This window comes from Macrotis lagotis, chromosome 4 (assembly GCF_037893015.1).
Source record: "Macrotis lagotis isolate mMagLag1 chromosome 4, bilby.v1.9.chrom.fasta, whole genome shotgun sequence".
In the NCBI taxonomy this organism is placed as follows: domain Eukaryota; kingdom Metazoa; phylum Chordata; class Mammalia; order Peramelemorphia; family Peramelidae; genus Macrotis; species Macrotis lagotis.
This window is the reverse complement of record NC_133661.1, coordinates 67,514,958-67,532,289: the sequence shown is the minus strand read 5'-3', so window position 1 is coordinate 67,532,289 and position 17,332 is coordinate 67,514,958. Positions and strand designations below refer to the sequence as shown.

Sequence of the window (17,332 nt, the reverse complement as noted above, 5' to 3'; positions counted from 1 at the left end):
TGTTTAAATAAGAATCTAATAATTTATATTAAAAATGTATGTTCAATTTTAAAGAAGTCAAGAATGTGGACTTCTCTCTTGGTAACTGCAGACAACTGATATGGGAGGCTCTGAACAAATAGCAATTGTGTGACTCCACTGTAAGGTAACTTATTGATGAATAAGATGTATTTATCAGTTATGTGATATTCTTATGTAACTGCAGAATGATTATATTTGAATATATCTTGTGAATATGTGTTATTTAAACACTGCATTGTTAAAGCCTGGGATTAACATAAGATTGCTTTGAAGGGGAAGGTAAGTAATGTAAGTCAGATATCAAAAATTATGACCTCTTCTGGGATAGATCTGTGGGTTCATGAATAATGTAATAATGGAAGAATTGCTCTGTACAATCTAATAATTTGTGTGTTTACTCTTATTGATGTTCTGTTATATTGAAATTAATAACACATGTTGGAAATTTAAAGCTACCTAAGATGTTCTAATAGTTTTAAAGAAGTCTGAAAGGTAATTTATATGTTAGAAGGGGCAGCTGGGTGGTGTAATGGATAGAGCACAATCCTGGAGACAGAAGGAGCTGAGTTTAGATCTGGCCCCACACACTTAGTGATTACTTGACTGGGTGACCTGGATTAAGTCACTTAACCCCAATTGCCTTGCAAAAACAAAAATAATTTGTATGTTAAGGTTGGCTATTTGCTAAACAAGTTTATGTATAGCTATAGAAATGAAGTGGGAATATTTTAGCTATATATATATATATATAGATATATAGATATAGATATATAGATATAGATATTCTAAAGCTGTGATTGCTTGCTTTGAAGGAAACGCATCTATGTAATATGAGAAAGATAAACACGAGAGATAATTTGAGATTTTTCTATGACAACATTTAGTTTAGGCAAGCTAAAAGAGGTATTTGTTGTAAAATACAATAGCCTAGAAGGAAGGTTCTCTAGCAAAATGGGAATCTGATACATCATCTTTATATAGAGATAGAGTAGATATGACTTCAGACAAAGGAATGTCTCTAGTAAGAGGTAGAAGTTGAGGCCTGTAGGACTCACTGGAAGTTCTAATTAGGTAAAACAACTATTTTAGATCATGGGACTTTTAATCAGTTTTCTCTTTTTCTGTCAGATACAAGGATGGTAAACAAAAGGAGATGCTACTGGGTCAATGTCATGTTCTTGGAGCCAAGAAAGCCAATGGGCTAAAGATGTCAGGTGACAGTGATATGCAGCCAAAGGGGCAGCTTCTCAGCATGGCCTGAGGTGGACCCTTTTGACTTGATTTCCCCAAAATGACATTTGGATTATGTCTCACCTGGAACAGTAAATATGGCCTAAAATATTTGACTCCTCACACAATTTCTGGACACAGATATTCAATACTTATATCTACAAATGAATTTTCCTTTAATGTCTTGGATCTTTATAGTTATTAAGCAAACTAGAATCAGAAGTTTTAGGTGAATTGGATTCTCCATTGAGAAAAAAGGAGGGAGATTTTTGGGTGACATGATTATATCCTACATAAGTCTGTATATCCTATCTAAGGAGAGTCCAATCTCTGATTTAGACAAGGAGATATTAGTAATGGTGGGAAGATAATCTGGCTGAAAGAAGTCAATGCCCACCATGGCACAGGATTCTGATTCAGAGGAGAGAAGCACCAGAGGCATAGACTGATTCAGTTCAGGATGACTGGTTTACACCAGTCTGGCCAGGATATTTGCAAATGTTCAGACATGTCCAAAAACAGGTTATGTATATTTCTGGACTATACAACTTAGAGAGGTAGGTGACTGAGACTCATGTGAGATGTAATGATGGTACCTGGATCCCTTGAAAAGTTATGTACATGGGGGACTTGTTAAGGGAAACTGTGAGTTAGTATGGGCTTGTAAGGAAAGTGTGGAAATGGCCATTTGCAAGAAAAATAATTTAAGGAACATCATTAGATATATTAGCTATTCTTGGCATTGGTCCAATGGCACAAAATCAGGAATTTATTCTGATCAATTTTGGAGCCAGGTAAACCTATCTAAAGATACTGGTATAAAAAAACTTGCCAGTTTGAAGGAGGAAATATAACTATTATTATGATGATTATATGGTTTATTTAGGAGGGCCCCTTGGAAGTAAGGGTAAACAGTATTATCCATTTGTTGGAAACTGGAAAACTATATTACTGGAAGACCAAACAGCACTAAAGATACATGATTGGATTTGTGGGACTTCTGCCTACACACATTTGTCAAAAGGCTGGTCAGGGAATCGTTATCTAGACTTAAGGGCCTATTACCTGGGCACAGGATGGGAGTTAGGGCTATGGAACCCCAGTATATATCCTAATTAGATTCTAAACTGTAATGGAAAAAAAATACCAGTTAGATAACTAGTACTTCGACTTGCTGGCAGTCTAAGTCATGAAAACTGACTTTTTATTCTATCAAGATAGATGTTAATAGGCGAGTAGTAAAAGACAGTTGACATGTGTTCTTGGAAATCTGGAAAATAGGACTGGTCCATTTCTCTGATAATTGAGAAATAAAAATATTTACAGAAGAAAAAGTCGGGGTCAGAACCAAGATGGAAATGTGAAGGCAGGAATTCCTGTAAGCTCGTTCCCCCCCAAACTCCAAAAGCTGTGAAATTATGACTCTAGCCAAAATTTAGAAAGGTAGAACCTACAGAAAGACTGAGTATACAATTTCCCCATCCAAGACAACTTGGAAGTTCCACAGGAAAGGTCTGTTGCACCAGGACCAGGGGTTGGAAAAAGCCTCTGTGTGCAGCCCCAGCTGCAACAGCAGGGCAGCACAGCCTGGCTGGGTACCTAGCTCTCTGGGGGCACCTGGGTCCTTGGCAGAGGGGACAGTTTTCAGATCTCCTGGACCCAGGATCACCAGGAACAGCTTAAAGGAGTGGTGAGAGAATTCTGCCACACCACAGTGAGTACAGAGGAAGTGCCAGCCTCAGAGCATCCCTGCAGTGAGAGCTCGCAGTGGGAATTGGGGAAGCCAGCCTGAACCTCCCGAGCGCACCCCCACAGATGGTAATGGTATCAGGGGAGACTGCAGAGGTCTCTCTGCTCTCCCTGGGGCAGGACTCTATTGTTTGCCTACACCCAAATGCAGGTTGCAGTTTGGGCTCAGAGTCTCATAAGACCTTGAAGGAATTAAGGTCCCTGTGGTTTGCCCCCCAAAGCCTTGGAAGTGCAGCAAATAAGTCATAGACTGAGGAAATGAGTAAATAAAAGAAAATGAAGAATCTGACCATAGAAAATTACTTTGGTCCCATGGAAGAGTCATAAGATGACAAAATTGAAGCTTCTGTACCCAAAATTTCCAAGAGAAATAGAAAATGGGCTCAGGCTATTGATGAGCTCAAAACATGACTTTGAAAGGCAATTAAGGGAGGTAGAGGAAAAATTAGGAGGAGAAATGAGAGTGATGCAGATAAATCATGAAAACCAAATCAGCAGTTTGGTGAAAGAAATACAAAAATATACTGAAGAAAATATAACATGTTAAAAACCAGTTTAGGTCAATAGAAAAAGCAACACAAAAGGCAAATAAGAAGAATGTCTTAAAAAGCAGAATTGGCCAGTTGGAAAAGGAGATAAAAAAGCTCTCTGAAGAAAATAACTCCTTCAAATGCAGAATAGAACTAAAGGAATCCAATGACTTTGTGAGAACTCAGGAAGAAATTAAACTTTTCCAAAAAGTCAAAAATTAGAAGAAAACATGAAATGCCTCAGTAGAAAAATAACTGACCTTGAAAACAGATCTTCAACTGACCTTGAAAACATATCTAGAAGAGAATTTAAAAATTATTGGACTACCTGAAAGTCATGACCAGGAAAATGCCTAGACTTCATTTTTCAAGAAATAATACAGCAAAATTTCCCTGAGATTCTTGAAGTAGAAGGTAAAATAGAAAATGAGGGAATTCACCGGTCATCTCCTGAAAGAGATCCCAAAAGAAAAAAAACTTCTAGGAATAGTTCCAAGTCAAAGAGAAAATACTAAAAGCTGTCAGAAACAAAACAATTCAACTACCATGGCTCTATTTTCAGCATTACACAGGATCTGGAAGTATCTACATTTGTATGGCTTGGAATATGATATTCCAGAAAGCAAAAGATTGTGCTTTACAACCAAGAATCAACTACCCAGCAAAACTGAACATCCTTTTTCAGGGAAAAAGATGGACTTTCCTATTGATACAACCAGAGCTGAAAAGAAAGTTTGATTTCCAAGTAGAGTCCTCAGGTGAAGCATTGAGAGGGTGAACAAGAAGGACTAACTATGAGGATCTTAATGACATTGATCTGTTTTTATTCTTCATGGGAAGACGATACTGATAACACATATGAACTTTCTCATTTATAAAAGTAGCTAGAAGGAGCATGTATAGATAAGGCACAGGAAGGAGATGAATATAATGGTATAATATAGTAAAAAGATGGAGTCAGTTGATAAAGGAAAGGACTGGGAGGAAGAGAAAAGATAGGAAGAAAGGGCTAAGATATTTCATATAAGAGCTGAGAAAACAGCTTTTTCAGTGGAGTGGAATGGGAGAAGGCAAGGGATGGATGAGTGAGCCTTCATTCTCATAAGAAATGGCTCAGAGAGGAAATAACATTCACACTTGCTAGTATATAGAAATCTATTTTACCCTAGAGAAGAAAGGAATGAGATAAGAGGGAATGGTGGTGGGGAGGGAAAGGGAGAATAGTTAATGCAACAGAGGGAAGATCGTGGGAGAGGGTACACAAGATACAGCACACTTTTGAACAGGGACAGGGTGAAAGGAGAGATAGAATGGAGTGGGGGGAAGTGCAGCTAGTAAGAGCAATTTTGTGAAAAATATTGAAGCAATTTCTTTGGTGGACTTATGATGAAGAAGGCAACTGATCCCAGAGACAGAGCCATTGCAATCTAAATACAAACTGAAGTAAATTTTTTTCTCTCACTATTCTTAGGTTTCTCATCTTTTTTTGGGGGGGGATTTATATTTACTCTCACAATAAGATTATTTAATAATATAAAATAAAAAATACATATCCAAAAAAAGAAGTTATTGTCATTAACAAAGGTTGTGATTTAAGAAAGAAATCACTAATAAGGTGTGGAACACCAAATTCTTATTATAAAAGAAACGGAGGAAATTGTGAGGAAAATGTAGGTGTTTGGTTCCACAAGAATGTGAAGGGAGGATTCATAGTTTACATTACATAGACTAAAGTCTGACTATATTGTTACCTATGGGCAGGTACTGAGTTGAGATAAAAGATTTAGCCTCCATTTGATCAAAAACTGCCCCACCTGTTTAAATTAATCGAATCTTGACCTCCTTTGCACTTGTTCAAGGAGACGTAGCTTTTCATGCTCATGAGTATAATGAGCAGGATGGGGGAAATGTAAAGGAACCAATGTGTCAATTGGTTTGGTAACCCCAACCTATGATTGGAATGAAGGGGCACAAATAAAACCTTTCAAAGTGCATAAAAAAACCATGAGAGAGGTGTGCCATTTTGTTAAGATATCTTAATAAAAACCATTTTAATCACTCTGGAAAAAAAATAGTCCCAAATGCCCTACCTGCATCAAATAAGAAAAATCATAGAACTTAGCCACTTAATAGACTAATTTGAATGCCTCCTTTTGTAGGAGAATGTCACCCCAGCACTGTAAAATTTTACATGTGCATTTACATGCTCATATATATGCATGTATGTCCATGTATAAATATACATAGGGAAAGCTTTTTTATATGTATATGCATACATTTATCCACATGTACATACAATCACACACATTCTTTCTCTAGTGAGAGCCTTTGTAATTTACCTATCAGATGATTTTTTTATTTGCATCTATATATTCTAAATTTATTGTTATTCAGTTGCTTTTCAGTAGTGTTAGACTCTTCAAGACTCCATTTTCTGTTTTCTTGGTAGAGTTTCTAGGGTCATTTGTCCTTTTCTTCTCCAGCTCAATATACTGGAAACCCAGGCAATAGGGTTAAATAACTTGCCCAGAGATATACAAATATGAAGTGCCTGAGGCATGATTTGAACTCATAAAGATGAGATTTTCCTGACTTCAGTCTGGCACTCTATCCACTGAGCCACCTAGCCTGTCTCATGAATTTACTGACTCCAGGCAGTCTTACAAAAGTGAGAGGAATTGCCTTGCTTAGGGTCCAAAATGCCAATGCAGACAAAAGCATCCTTCTTTTTATTCCCCTTCCTCCTAATATGTATAAGGCACTAGCGAGCATTTCTTAAATGTACCCAGGATTTGAAGGCTGACAATTTGGGTAAAAGTTCTGTTTTGCTAACTCATTAATACTTATGACCTTGAGCATCTCATTTAGGATTATAGATTAAGAACTGAAAGTGACCTAAGAGGAAATGATTGCAAATCTTCATTTTATAGATGAAAACTAATCAAGAAGTGACTTTTCAGCATCACACAACTAAGAAGGAATTTAAACCAGTATCTTCCTAACTTCAGGTCCAGATTTCTCTCCTTACAACATTTTGCCTCAGTTTCCTAGTGGTTAAACCAGATGTCTGAAATGGTACCTACCTGCTTAAACTTCATGATCTCACGTTGCTAAGGAGTGATATACCATGCAGCAAAGATGAGTATAAAACATATTCAAGAAATGAGGATAGAGATGAAATTTTAAATTCTCTGCACAAATCTAAAGTTGGGAACACTTACAACTGGGGTCTGTTAGGGAAAGAAAATAGAAAAGTTTCACAAAGGAAGCAATGCTTGGAAAGTGCCTTGATCTGAGCCTGAGCAATGAGCGTAGTAGTACTTTTCAGCTCTGAGCAACCTCTTCTGAGGTTCAATCTGTTATAGTGCCATAATACTTTGATGTCAATAAGGTATAATTTTAAGACAGTGATTAAATCATATGTAATATTTTGGGACCAGGGAGATTTTCTGATTCTGTTAAGAGCTATTCAAACTGAAAAGAATAGGGGAACTTAAGAGAAAAGAATCTGCTGAGATCATAGAGGAGGGTGTCACATGGCCACTACAGCAGTGCCACCTTCCTTTTACTTCAAACAGATTGAAGACTTGCAACACCCAGCCTTAGAATAGATCCTTAATCCTGATGAAAGTCCCATGGAGATGGACAAAGACTGGGGTATGCCAGTAGCAGCTGTGAGAACAGCAAAAATTTCCTGTGATGCTTTAAGGAATATTGTGAAGGCTGATATTACCGAAACTCTGCATTAATTTGAGGGAGTAGATTCAAGAAAAGCCAGGAAGGGTTTCAAGGTACTAGTTAGAATCTGTTACAAAAGAAGGAAGTATGGGGCTTGAGAATGCAGTGAAGCCAGAAATGGCTTGCTGACTTTAGTTCAACCTGAATATCAATTGAACCATGAAAAATAGCCTAGAGTCAGACAGCAAAAAGCCAAATATACTAATTTTAATTTTTTTTTTCATTTTGCATTACTAGAGACAATAGGAAGCCACTTATAATTTTAATTTTTTTGGAGCAGATGATTTAAAAAAATTATTGGGGATGGGTTGATTTGGGAAGATGAATATAGCATTCCTTTAGAAAGAACTCCCATTTCAGATATAATTTATGAATTTATTCAATTTCAGAAATTAATTGAGGAGGCACTAGCAAAATGAAGATTGAAATATGGAAAGAAATCACAGTTTATGATAAAACAAAACATTTATACTTAGAAGATCTGGGAATGACCGGACAGTCCTAGAAACAAATTGCAACTAATGTCAAGCTCATTTTTGGTCAAGTTTTCATTTGAAACTCCCTACTTTTTAGTCTACAATTTGCTTTATAGAGTAGTGTTTGATTTCACACTTCTCATGGTTCCTGCTATAACCATGAAACCTGGAGAATTCACTTAATCATAGATTTACTATAGGTAGCCATCATAGATTTACTATAATTGCTCATCTTGCAAACAGATTTCAATTTCCCACAAAAATTTTACTTGAAAGGAAAGAAAATAACCACAACAGCAATAACCAGGTATATTATGTATCTAGAAAAATCAAAGAAAATAAAAAACACATGATGTTCCATAATTTCTAAGGCTTCACAACAAATATCCCCCAAAACCCACTTATGTTAACTCCATAGAAGGAATCCTTTTATTCATCTACATATTGCCTCTCCAGTAGTGTCAGCTCCCTTAGTGCAGGGACTGTTTCATTCCTCTTTATATCCCAGTGCTTTGAACATTGTGTGGTCCATCATTAAGTGCTTAGTAAGGACTGGTTGGTAGATTGAAGCTAGAACCCTCTCAGGCTTTTCCTATGAAGTTTATGGATCTACTCTAGGGGTCTGTTGGTCACTCTCTTTTGGTTAGCCTTTTCTCTGCCGGGGCAGATCTCAGGATAATATGAAGGAAGAGTATGATGGTGCTCTCAAAATCTTCTCAGTGTCTACAGTTCTATCAATAGCCTCATAGTTCTTGATAGTAAGACGGCAGCTAGATATCGGAGTGGTTAAACTCTGGGAGTATAATTGGGATGTTCTGAGTTCAAATATATACTCAGACTCTTGTGTAACCCTCAACAAATGATTTCTCTGCCTTTCTCAGTTTCCTTACATATAAAACAGGGATGACAATAACACTTACTTTATAGGGTTGTTATGAGGATTAAATGAGAATATTTTAAAGTTCTTATAATGAGTCTGGCTTGTAATCAGTACTTAAAAGGTTTGTTCCCTCTTCTCTACTCCCACTCCAAATTTCTAGTCTGCCAGATGAGAGATTCTCTCTTGCTGACCTCTACGTCTATTAGAAGCTCAGACACTTTTAGATGCATGGAGATTCAGACACAAACATAGGTGAGTTATCAAGGATACAGGTACACCCATGGTACAGAAATTCATGAGAAACCCAATGATAGGCCCAATTTTTTTTTTTTACTATGAAGTTTGTCTTCCTTTTCCAAGGATGGTTAAAATGCTCTATCAGTACAGACAATGGATTTGGAATCAAAGAGCTTGTGGCAAAGGAGAATAATGATTAGAGCACTGGGATTAGAGTGAGGAAGGTCTGGATTCAAATTCACCTCATGTAAATTCCAATTTTGGCATAGCTTTGTTTGAGCTTTTTCCCTTTGCTTCAGTTTCTTCATTTTAAAAATGAATAGAATTTGATTAAATGAACCCAAAGTTACCCCTTTAATTTCAAATTTATAAACTTACCATTTCATTTCTTATGGTAAGGAGTTGTGAAAACTAAGACAAATCACTTGTTCTAGTTTCCACATCTGCTAAATGAGAAGGCCTCAATAGATGATCTCTAAGGTCTTCCTAAATTATGAAGGAGAAATTAGAGTAAATACTCTCTAAATACTATTAATTCTGATCCTAGATCATTCACTACTTATTCAAGTTTAGGTAGGAATTTCCCAAATTAATTACAATTAATTCAGAATGTAAGAATCCATTTTGTCTCTAAGAGAAAAATCCTAGTCACTCCCTTAATTCCAAAAAAATGATATTCTCAGTGGTGAATAATGTATTCAAGCTCTAAGAGCCCACATCCATTTCTCCTCAGTGTTCAAAATCCTGAAATTTGTACCTCTCATCTGTGAATGGTAGACCTGTCTCAATCTTGGGACACTGAGCAATGTAAATTTCTAAATAATTACTATGTTAGCAGTGGTTTTTCTCTGCTTGTATTTTCCCTTCCCTACTTGTTTTGCCAATATAATTGTTACAGAACAGTGGACCTCTAGACTATATAAAACCCCTAAGCTTCACATCCTGATTTTTTTTCCTCTTTTCTAAATCTGCTGGAAGGATAAACATAGCAAACTCTACAGCCTCAAAAGAAAAATCAATCAAATTACCTGCAGCCTGAGAATAATACTTTCACTATTTTGAACCATCTGGAGCTAACCAAACTAAATATAAATGAGGAAATGGTTCTAATGGTATCAATTTAGTCCAGATTCTATTGATTTGGGGGCTTAGTGTGGGACTAGATGATTTATAAGGTCTCCTTCACTCTTAAATCCTAACAACTGAATTTGAAATTCTTCAATAGATGATACAGTATAAGTTTGATTCTAAGTAATTTTAGGCAATGTTGCAGACTTCTAGATAAGTTTGATATTTGTTTTCTTGGAGTTAGATAAAGAAAATACACTGGTAATTATTGTCCTTTCCTCTCCTTATTCTAAATAATACTTTGATCCTACTTACTATTCAAATCCAGGAAAGAAATAAAGTCTGCTTTCCATTAAAATGCTACAATGAATGACCCTACCACACAGACATTTTTAAAAGAGGTATATGGTTCAATTCTCAGAGTATATGATCATTCTAAATATAGGACCCAGGCAACATCAATGAAAATTCTTTATCCCACCCCTAAGACCAATTATCCATTGGGGTGGGGGAGTTCTCATGGGATAACTTGTGATCTCATGTAACTTGAACTGATGGAACTTGGGCTGATAAATCTTTATAGTATCTTAAATATGATCTAAACCAAGGGTTTGTAAGAGTTGCTGTATGTCATGGAACCTTTTTGACTTTCAGGGAAGACCATGCATCCTATCCTAGAATAGTGTTTTTAATTAGATAAATTGATAAATTTCATTTAGATATTAATAAAATAAACATTTTTTTTCCAGATCCAATTTCAGGGACTCTCTCAAAGTTATTCTTAGAATCCAGCCGCAGGATTCCTAATCTGGTTAAATCCTGTAGTTTGACATAATAATAAACTGAAATCTTTAATTTGTAACTATTATTTTATAGTTTGATTTATAATATAAAGATACAAATAATGATGTCAATAATAATGAGGATATTTATCTATATAGTAATTAAAGAAGATAGTCATAGTTGAAATCATACAGGCTTCAATGTAGGACTTAAAATCCTGACAATGTCACTTAGGAACTATATGAAATTAGGGCAATCACTTCATATCTCCAAATCTCAGTTTCTCTATATGTAAAGTAAGGGGTTTAACTAGATCATCTTCAATGTTTCCACTTCTTAAGCATATGTCAATGATTTTGATAAACATGTTAATGTTTGAAACACTGCCCCATCATGAATCATTATTTATCCCTAGACCTCGGTGGTTACTATTGAAAACCCTTTAAGATTTATTTTCAAATTTCTTTGGGCTCACAATCAGTTTATTTTGGGCATTGTGAGACCCATGCACTTAATTTCTGAAATTAAGTTATTTCATTTATTTATTTCAAAATAAATACATTAATATAATAATAGTATCTTAAAATTGGAAGGGACCTCACAAGTTACCTTGTTGACTCATATTCTCAAACCCTCAAACTGTTTCCAATATTTATGTTAAATCTGAATAATCCTTGCATTACCTCCTGAGATATCCCATTCATCAGTGTGAAAATTCTAATGGTAATAAAGTTTTATCTATTTTCATAGGCAATTTGTCTTTTTACAGTTTTCATACATTGCTTCTACACTTCCTTCAGACCAAGAAAAACAAATGTAATCCTTCTTCTGGATGCTAATCTTTCAAACATGTCAGGATAGTTATGATTCTACACACATATATACACACACAGACATACTGCACACCAATTCCAAGACTTTTCTGGAAACATATTTTCTGTTTACCTGCACAACATAAAATCTCTAATTTCCTTTCAAGCTCAAGAGCTAGTTTTTATAAAAGGCCTCTCTAGAGTCCTCCATTTGCTTAGTGTCCCTCTTTCTGCCTCTATCTATCCATCTATATATCCCTCTATCTCTATCTATAGATCCTTGTATTGAACCCTGAATCTAGTGTTTTCTACCAGATTGAAGTTTGAAGGTCATTTCACTAAAAATAGCCATAGCCTGGTATTATTAGTTTTGATATTGCTAGTAAGTGTTTCCCCACCTTTTACAGCTTATCTTCAACTTAAAAGGTCCATGGAAAAGGAAAAAAAATTCTTCTTAACCTAGCTTTTTCCATTCTCAGTTAATCAAGATAATTAAGATACTTTACTTGATTATTCTCTGGGGTTCCTGATATAAACTAGGAGGGAAAATTTCATGTCTGTTGATTAAGTGGTCCCTCTGCCATTATTAAGAAGCAGCATAATATTTATTAATTCAATCAAGTGACCCTATAGTAATACTTATAAGCAGAGAAGCTATTATTTTAGATCCACATTGAAAATTAATGTCCCATTCATACCCCAAAACTAATTTCCGGGAAGTCAGAAATTGAGCATTCAACTTGATGGAGACAATTTGTCAACACACCCATGCATACACTTTAGGCTTCCTTAAACCAGGGTAACACTTGATAGAACATGCTTAGATTTTTTTCTGAAATAGGTACAGTTTTGAAAATCTTTTAAAGCATAAAATAAGCTTGTATTTGTCCTTTGCCAATGGTATTCATCAAGGAAATCCTGATTAGATTCTATTGACTATGCAGAACAATGGAAAAAGTAGGGTTTTTGGAGTAGCTAATGAGTAAGCTAATATTTTACTAGATGTGATTGATTCATTCAAACAAGATGGAAGTAAGAAGAATTTAGTTTCATGTAGTAATGTATAAGGGATAATCTTTCCCAGGCATTATCTCATTTGGTCATTAAAATTTCTTGAAAAATATCTGGTAATAACTATAACTATTCATTTTTGTTTTTATAGCTGTGGAAAATAAGGCTCAGGGCATTTAAATATTTCCACTAAGTGGGGTGGTGGTGGTAGAGGCCTGAACCCAAGTTTTCTTTGGTCCAAAATCTTCCCGCCACAATATACTGATGATCTGAGGAAGATAATTACAATAGCCTCTGGGTTTCACCCCAACAAAACAAAACAAAACCAAAAGCCACAAACTATACTCACATCATATGTGGAAGTACATTTTTAAAGGTATGCTACAGTGAGCAAATAATAGGTACAGTCATGTTATGGAGTGTGAATTATCTTTCTATAAAGACATTTCGACAGAGGTTTAAAACTCAGTTAAATAATTGCATAGTATAGGGCTAGGAGTACAATCCAAATAGAGTTTATTAGGAATGGAAATCTCTTCAGTCTATGAGAATAAGTCAGTGCAATCATGACTGCTGGATGTTATCAGGAGAAAGGAGTAGACACAAAATCAAAGGGTTAGAAATGATCTTAAAGAACATGGAGTCCAATGACCTTATTTAACAAATATAGAATGGAAAATTAGGATAGTAAGTTGATATCATAGTGGATAGAATAGTAGATCTGATAGAGTCATCTTCTTGAGCTCAGATGCAGCCTCAAACACTTACTAGCTATGTGATCCTGTTTACCTCAGTTTACTCTTCTCTAAAAAATTAGCTGTAGAAGGAAACTACTCCAGCATCTTTGCCAAAAACACACACACACACACACACACATACACACACACACAAATGAAGGCATGAAGAATTGGACATAGACGGAAAAAAATTAAACAACATCAAAAATGGAAACAAAGTCACAGAACTAGTAAGTGACATCACTAAGACTGAAACTTGGGAATTTTTGAGGCAAGTATCTCCTAAGGTTTTTTTTTTCCTTTCCATCATCCTATCTTCTAATTGTTGGTGATGATGTCTACATCTGAAGGTCATCCAGAGATCTTTTGAATGAATCTTCTTTCTTCCTCCAGACAAACAGAAAGAGTAATGAAAAATATTCATTATGAACTTCAGAGGGAGGGATTGAGTATATGGCATTTTTATATCTGACACAGAGCCTAGCACAGTTCCTTGTACATAATAGATGCTCTGTGAATATTTGTTAAATGAATTAATCAAAGACTAGTCTACTAGGAAAAAAATTCTGTGTATTATTTTCAACTGCTACCACAAACAACATTGTTGACCCTAAGCAAGGAAAGAATCATAATATATCATAGCAGAAAGAAACCTTAAATTTCTTCAGAACCTACCATTTCTAATTACTATTGAAAAAATTGAAATCTGGTGAGAAGAAATGACTCCCTAAAGTTACAGGACTGAGGAATTGTAGAGCCTGGTCTCAGATACAGATACCTTGCTTTTAAATCCAGTTTTCATTCTTTTGTACAAGAAGAAACTTAACAATAGGATTATGGCATTTATTTCTGAAGGAAATATGAGTTAGTTTTATGTAACCTTATTTTTCTGAAGAAGGAATGTAACTGGGTAGGAACATTGCTAATAAAAGGGGCAATACCTTAAATAAGATTTCCTTTCAATGTTGAATTGAATTCATCTAAGATATTTTAATAACTTTCTTAACAAGGAAGAAAAAATGATAGAACAATTTTGAATCCAAAAATTAATGAATGAAATATAGTATATTTAGATATTAGCATGATTGGGAGATGGTAGATCTAAATTCTAGGACAGATTCTGTCCTAACCTTGGACAATGTAACTGACCTTCATCATAAAAAAGGAAGCTGGAGTGGACTATTCCTAATATCCAAGTGATCATTATCAGAAAAGTCACAAACCCACATATCTCCATAAAATTTAATTCAACAGCTACTTACTGTATGAAGGGAATAATATGTAAAAGGAACTGAATCTGTGTTAAAAATTTCATATATACATACATATATATATATATTGCTGATGCTTAATTTTTGCAAGAGAGGTCATTTGCTATTTTGAAAGGGGAGGCTTTTTGTACTTCAGAAATATTTTAAATAACTTAAAATTCTAGTAAACTGTCAGAGAAATTTAAAAAGTTTCATAATTATATATTTTGTGCAAAAAATTGTTAGCTAGCCCAATGATATCACAACTATTTGACTAGTTCATGATGCTTCATTTTTGAGAATAAATATCCTTCATATTAGCTTAAAACATCTAAATTCTATAATACTTTAAACTTATGGTTGCATTACTTATTGCATAAAATATATAATTTTAATTTAATGGTATCTTATGTAAATGGCTAGTATTCCTTATTAATTGAATATAAAAGTATAATTAGCATATTAACTTTGTTTTAACCATTTGTAGGCAAGGCTGCAAAGTCTTTCATAAAAATGAAGTGAAGAAAAGGAGTTGATTTTCAAATTTAGCTCAACTACAATAAATGCGCTTTAATTTGCTTAACATATTTAAAATATAGATTAAGCTCTATTCAAATTTTGGTGAGTAAAAATGAAAAATAAGGTATATCTGAATTGATAAGGTTTTCTATAATAATCAAATTTACTGTTACAACATCCTAATAGGGGTCAAGTTTAACCTTCACTTTTATTATCAAGTATATGTCAGAGCCAAGACTCATACTCATGTATTCTGACTTGAAGTTCCACTACATGCTACAATGCACAAGAAAAAGATGACTCAATAGTATACATACATCAATGTCAATCCAAGAAATGAGATTATTATTTTAGAGTTAAAATGGACCTTGGTGCCAATCCAGTCTGATCCCCTCATTTTAGAGATGAGGAAATTAAGAGAGTGTCCAAGGAATCCTAGGGTTATTTTAGAGTCCTATGATGAATTACTTTGTGAAATTAATAATCATCAAATAATTTATTCATGTGTAAAGGAAAAAAAGGACAAATAGTAAGTGCCTGCATCTTTTGGTTTCAAACTCATTGCTTTTTCCACTGTGGTATATTTTCTCCACAGGAATTAGTGTATATTATCATGGTACACTTTCCCTAAAGGAATTAGAGGATATTCTAGGCAAGTACTACTTACTTATTTTTGATGGTAGAAAGACTATTTCTATGTCCTATTTTCTAGTTGAAAAGCTGTGTGAGATTGAAAGTTCGACTTGGAATTTAAAGATTTGCATTCTAATTCTGACACTTAAAATTTTGTGATCATTTACTTCTGAAGGACTCCAGAAACTCACTAAAGACTCATTTGCTCAGTCACAGATAGCTTTCAATTTGCCTCACTGAAGAATATTCCCACACAAGATAAATCACCAAATTATCTAGGTAGGTCAAAAAGGCTGAACAATTTATATGAATTTGGGAAGTTACTAGAACTAGTGAAAAGGAAAGAGAGAAACTTCCTATTATCTCAAAGCAAGAGCCTCCAGGCTGGTTCTCCTCTGATCCAATTCTCAGTGGATTTGTTTAAAAAAATCATTTATTACACATTACTGGAAGATATTCATCTTGCATTCTAAGTCTATGTCATGGAGTCTGGTTGCCTATTATGTGCATTATAGACATGAAAAAAGAAGAAGTAACAAAACAAAACATTGGACGTACTTGGATCCGACAAGATGGAATCGGTTTTCGGCAAAAACTGATCACAGCGCACTCCTTGGTAGCCTTCTTTGCACCTGAGGAGAAGGGGATAAATGACAAACGTACACATGGGATAGTGAAAGTTTAGCCTCATCACATCAATGAGCATGAGGAATATTGGCACCAATTTTACAAATGATTATTAAATTAACAGTCTATTTGTTCTAATGTACCATTGAAGAACCATTTTATTTTGACTCCAAGCAGAGGGAATTAGAGAAGATTCCAGAAATTCTGAACAAAAGCTTTGCCTTTGGTCTTAATTTAAAGAAAGATACTTCATTGCATATACCTATTTGCTATGATTTTATCAGTTAACTATTCCACTTACTACCTATGTAACTATGGAGAATCCATGGTCACTTAAACTCAATGGAGCCCAGTTCATCTATAAAGTGAAAGCAGTGAATTAGATGACTGTTAATGTTTCTTCTATCTCTAAATCTGTGAGAAATAGGAAAACTAGGTCCAGGTAAATTTGGTCTTTTTATGCAACACACAAATTTAAAATTCATCACTTTTTTGTTGTGTGTGTAAGTTTGTTTTGCTAAGCATGTTGAATGATCATTAGAGAAACTGGAATTTCTTTTAAAAATACCTATGGTTAGTCATTTTGTAAAATTAAAAATCATCCCCTAATTAATCTGTTGTAGTTAAGATGCTTAATTTAGAGTAAAGAACAAGAGTTCAAATCCCATCTGTTGGTTAAATGACCATTGAAAATCACTTAATAGCTAAGCTTCAGTTTCTTCATCTGTAGGATAATAGTAACACCTGGCAGACTGATTTGTTGTGAATATTTCTATATTCTATTTTCTACTTGAGAAGCAGTGTGAGATGGAGTGTTTAAAAATTTGCATTCTGATTCTAAAAACACAGTTTATATCCTTAAGAGCTATATACAGTCATAGATCCAGAGCTCAAACCTCAGAATCCATCTAATTCTCCCCCTTCATTTTTTTTGTACACTTAAATAAAGGCCCAGAGATGTTAAGTGATTTACCTAATGTCATTCATTTAGGTGGCAGAGCACGAATTCAAAATAAGTACCCATGATTCCA

General features: G+C 34.7%; 1 protein-coding gene and 1 long non-coding RNA gene across 3 annotated transcripts in view; one reads left to right on the top strand and one right to left on the bottom strand.

Annotated features, from left to right (window-relative positions):
- Positions 1-17,332, bottom strand: part of NRG3 (neuregulin 3) — a 1,220,394-nt gene that overhangs the window by 342,201 nt on the left and 860,861 nt on the right. The window contains 1 exon segment of the mRNA XM_074231864.1: positions 16,233-16,306. Within this exon segment, the coding sequence (XP_074087965.1) occupies positions 16,233-16,306 (74 nt within the window).
- LOC141519897 (uncharacterized) overlaps positions 7,115-17,332 on the top strand; it is a 33,365-nt gene continuing 23,147 nt past the window's right edge. The window contains exon 1 of one of the 2 annotated variants that reach the window (XR_012477472.1): positions 7,115-7,187. This is a non-coding gene — a long non-coding RNA (uncharacterized LOC141519897). Of the gene's footprint in view, positions 7,322-17,332 lie in introns of both variants that reach the window. The other variant, XR_012477471.1, reaches the window with a different exon arrangement.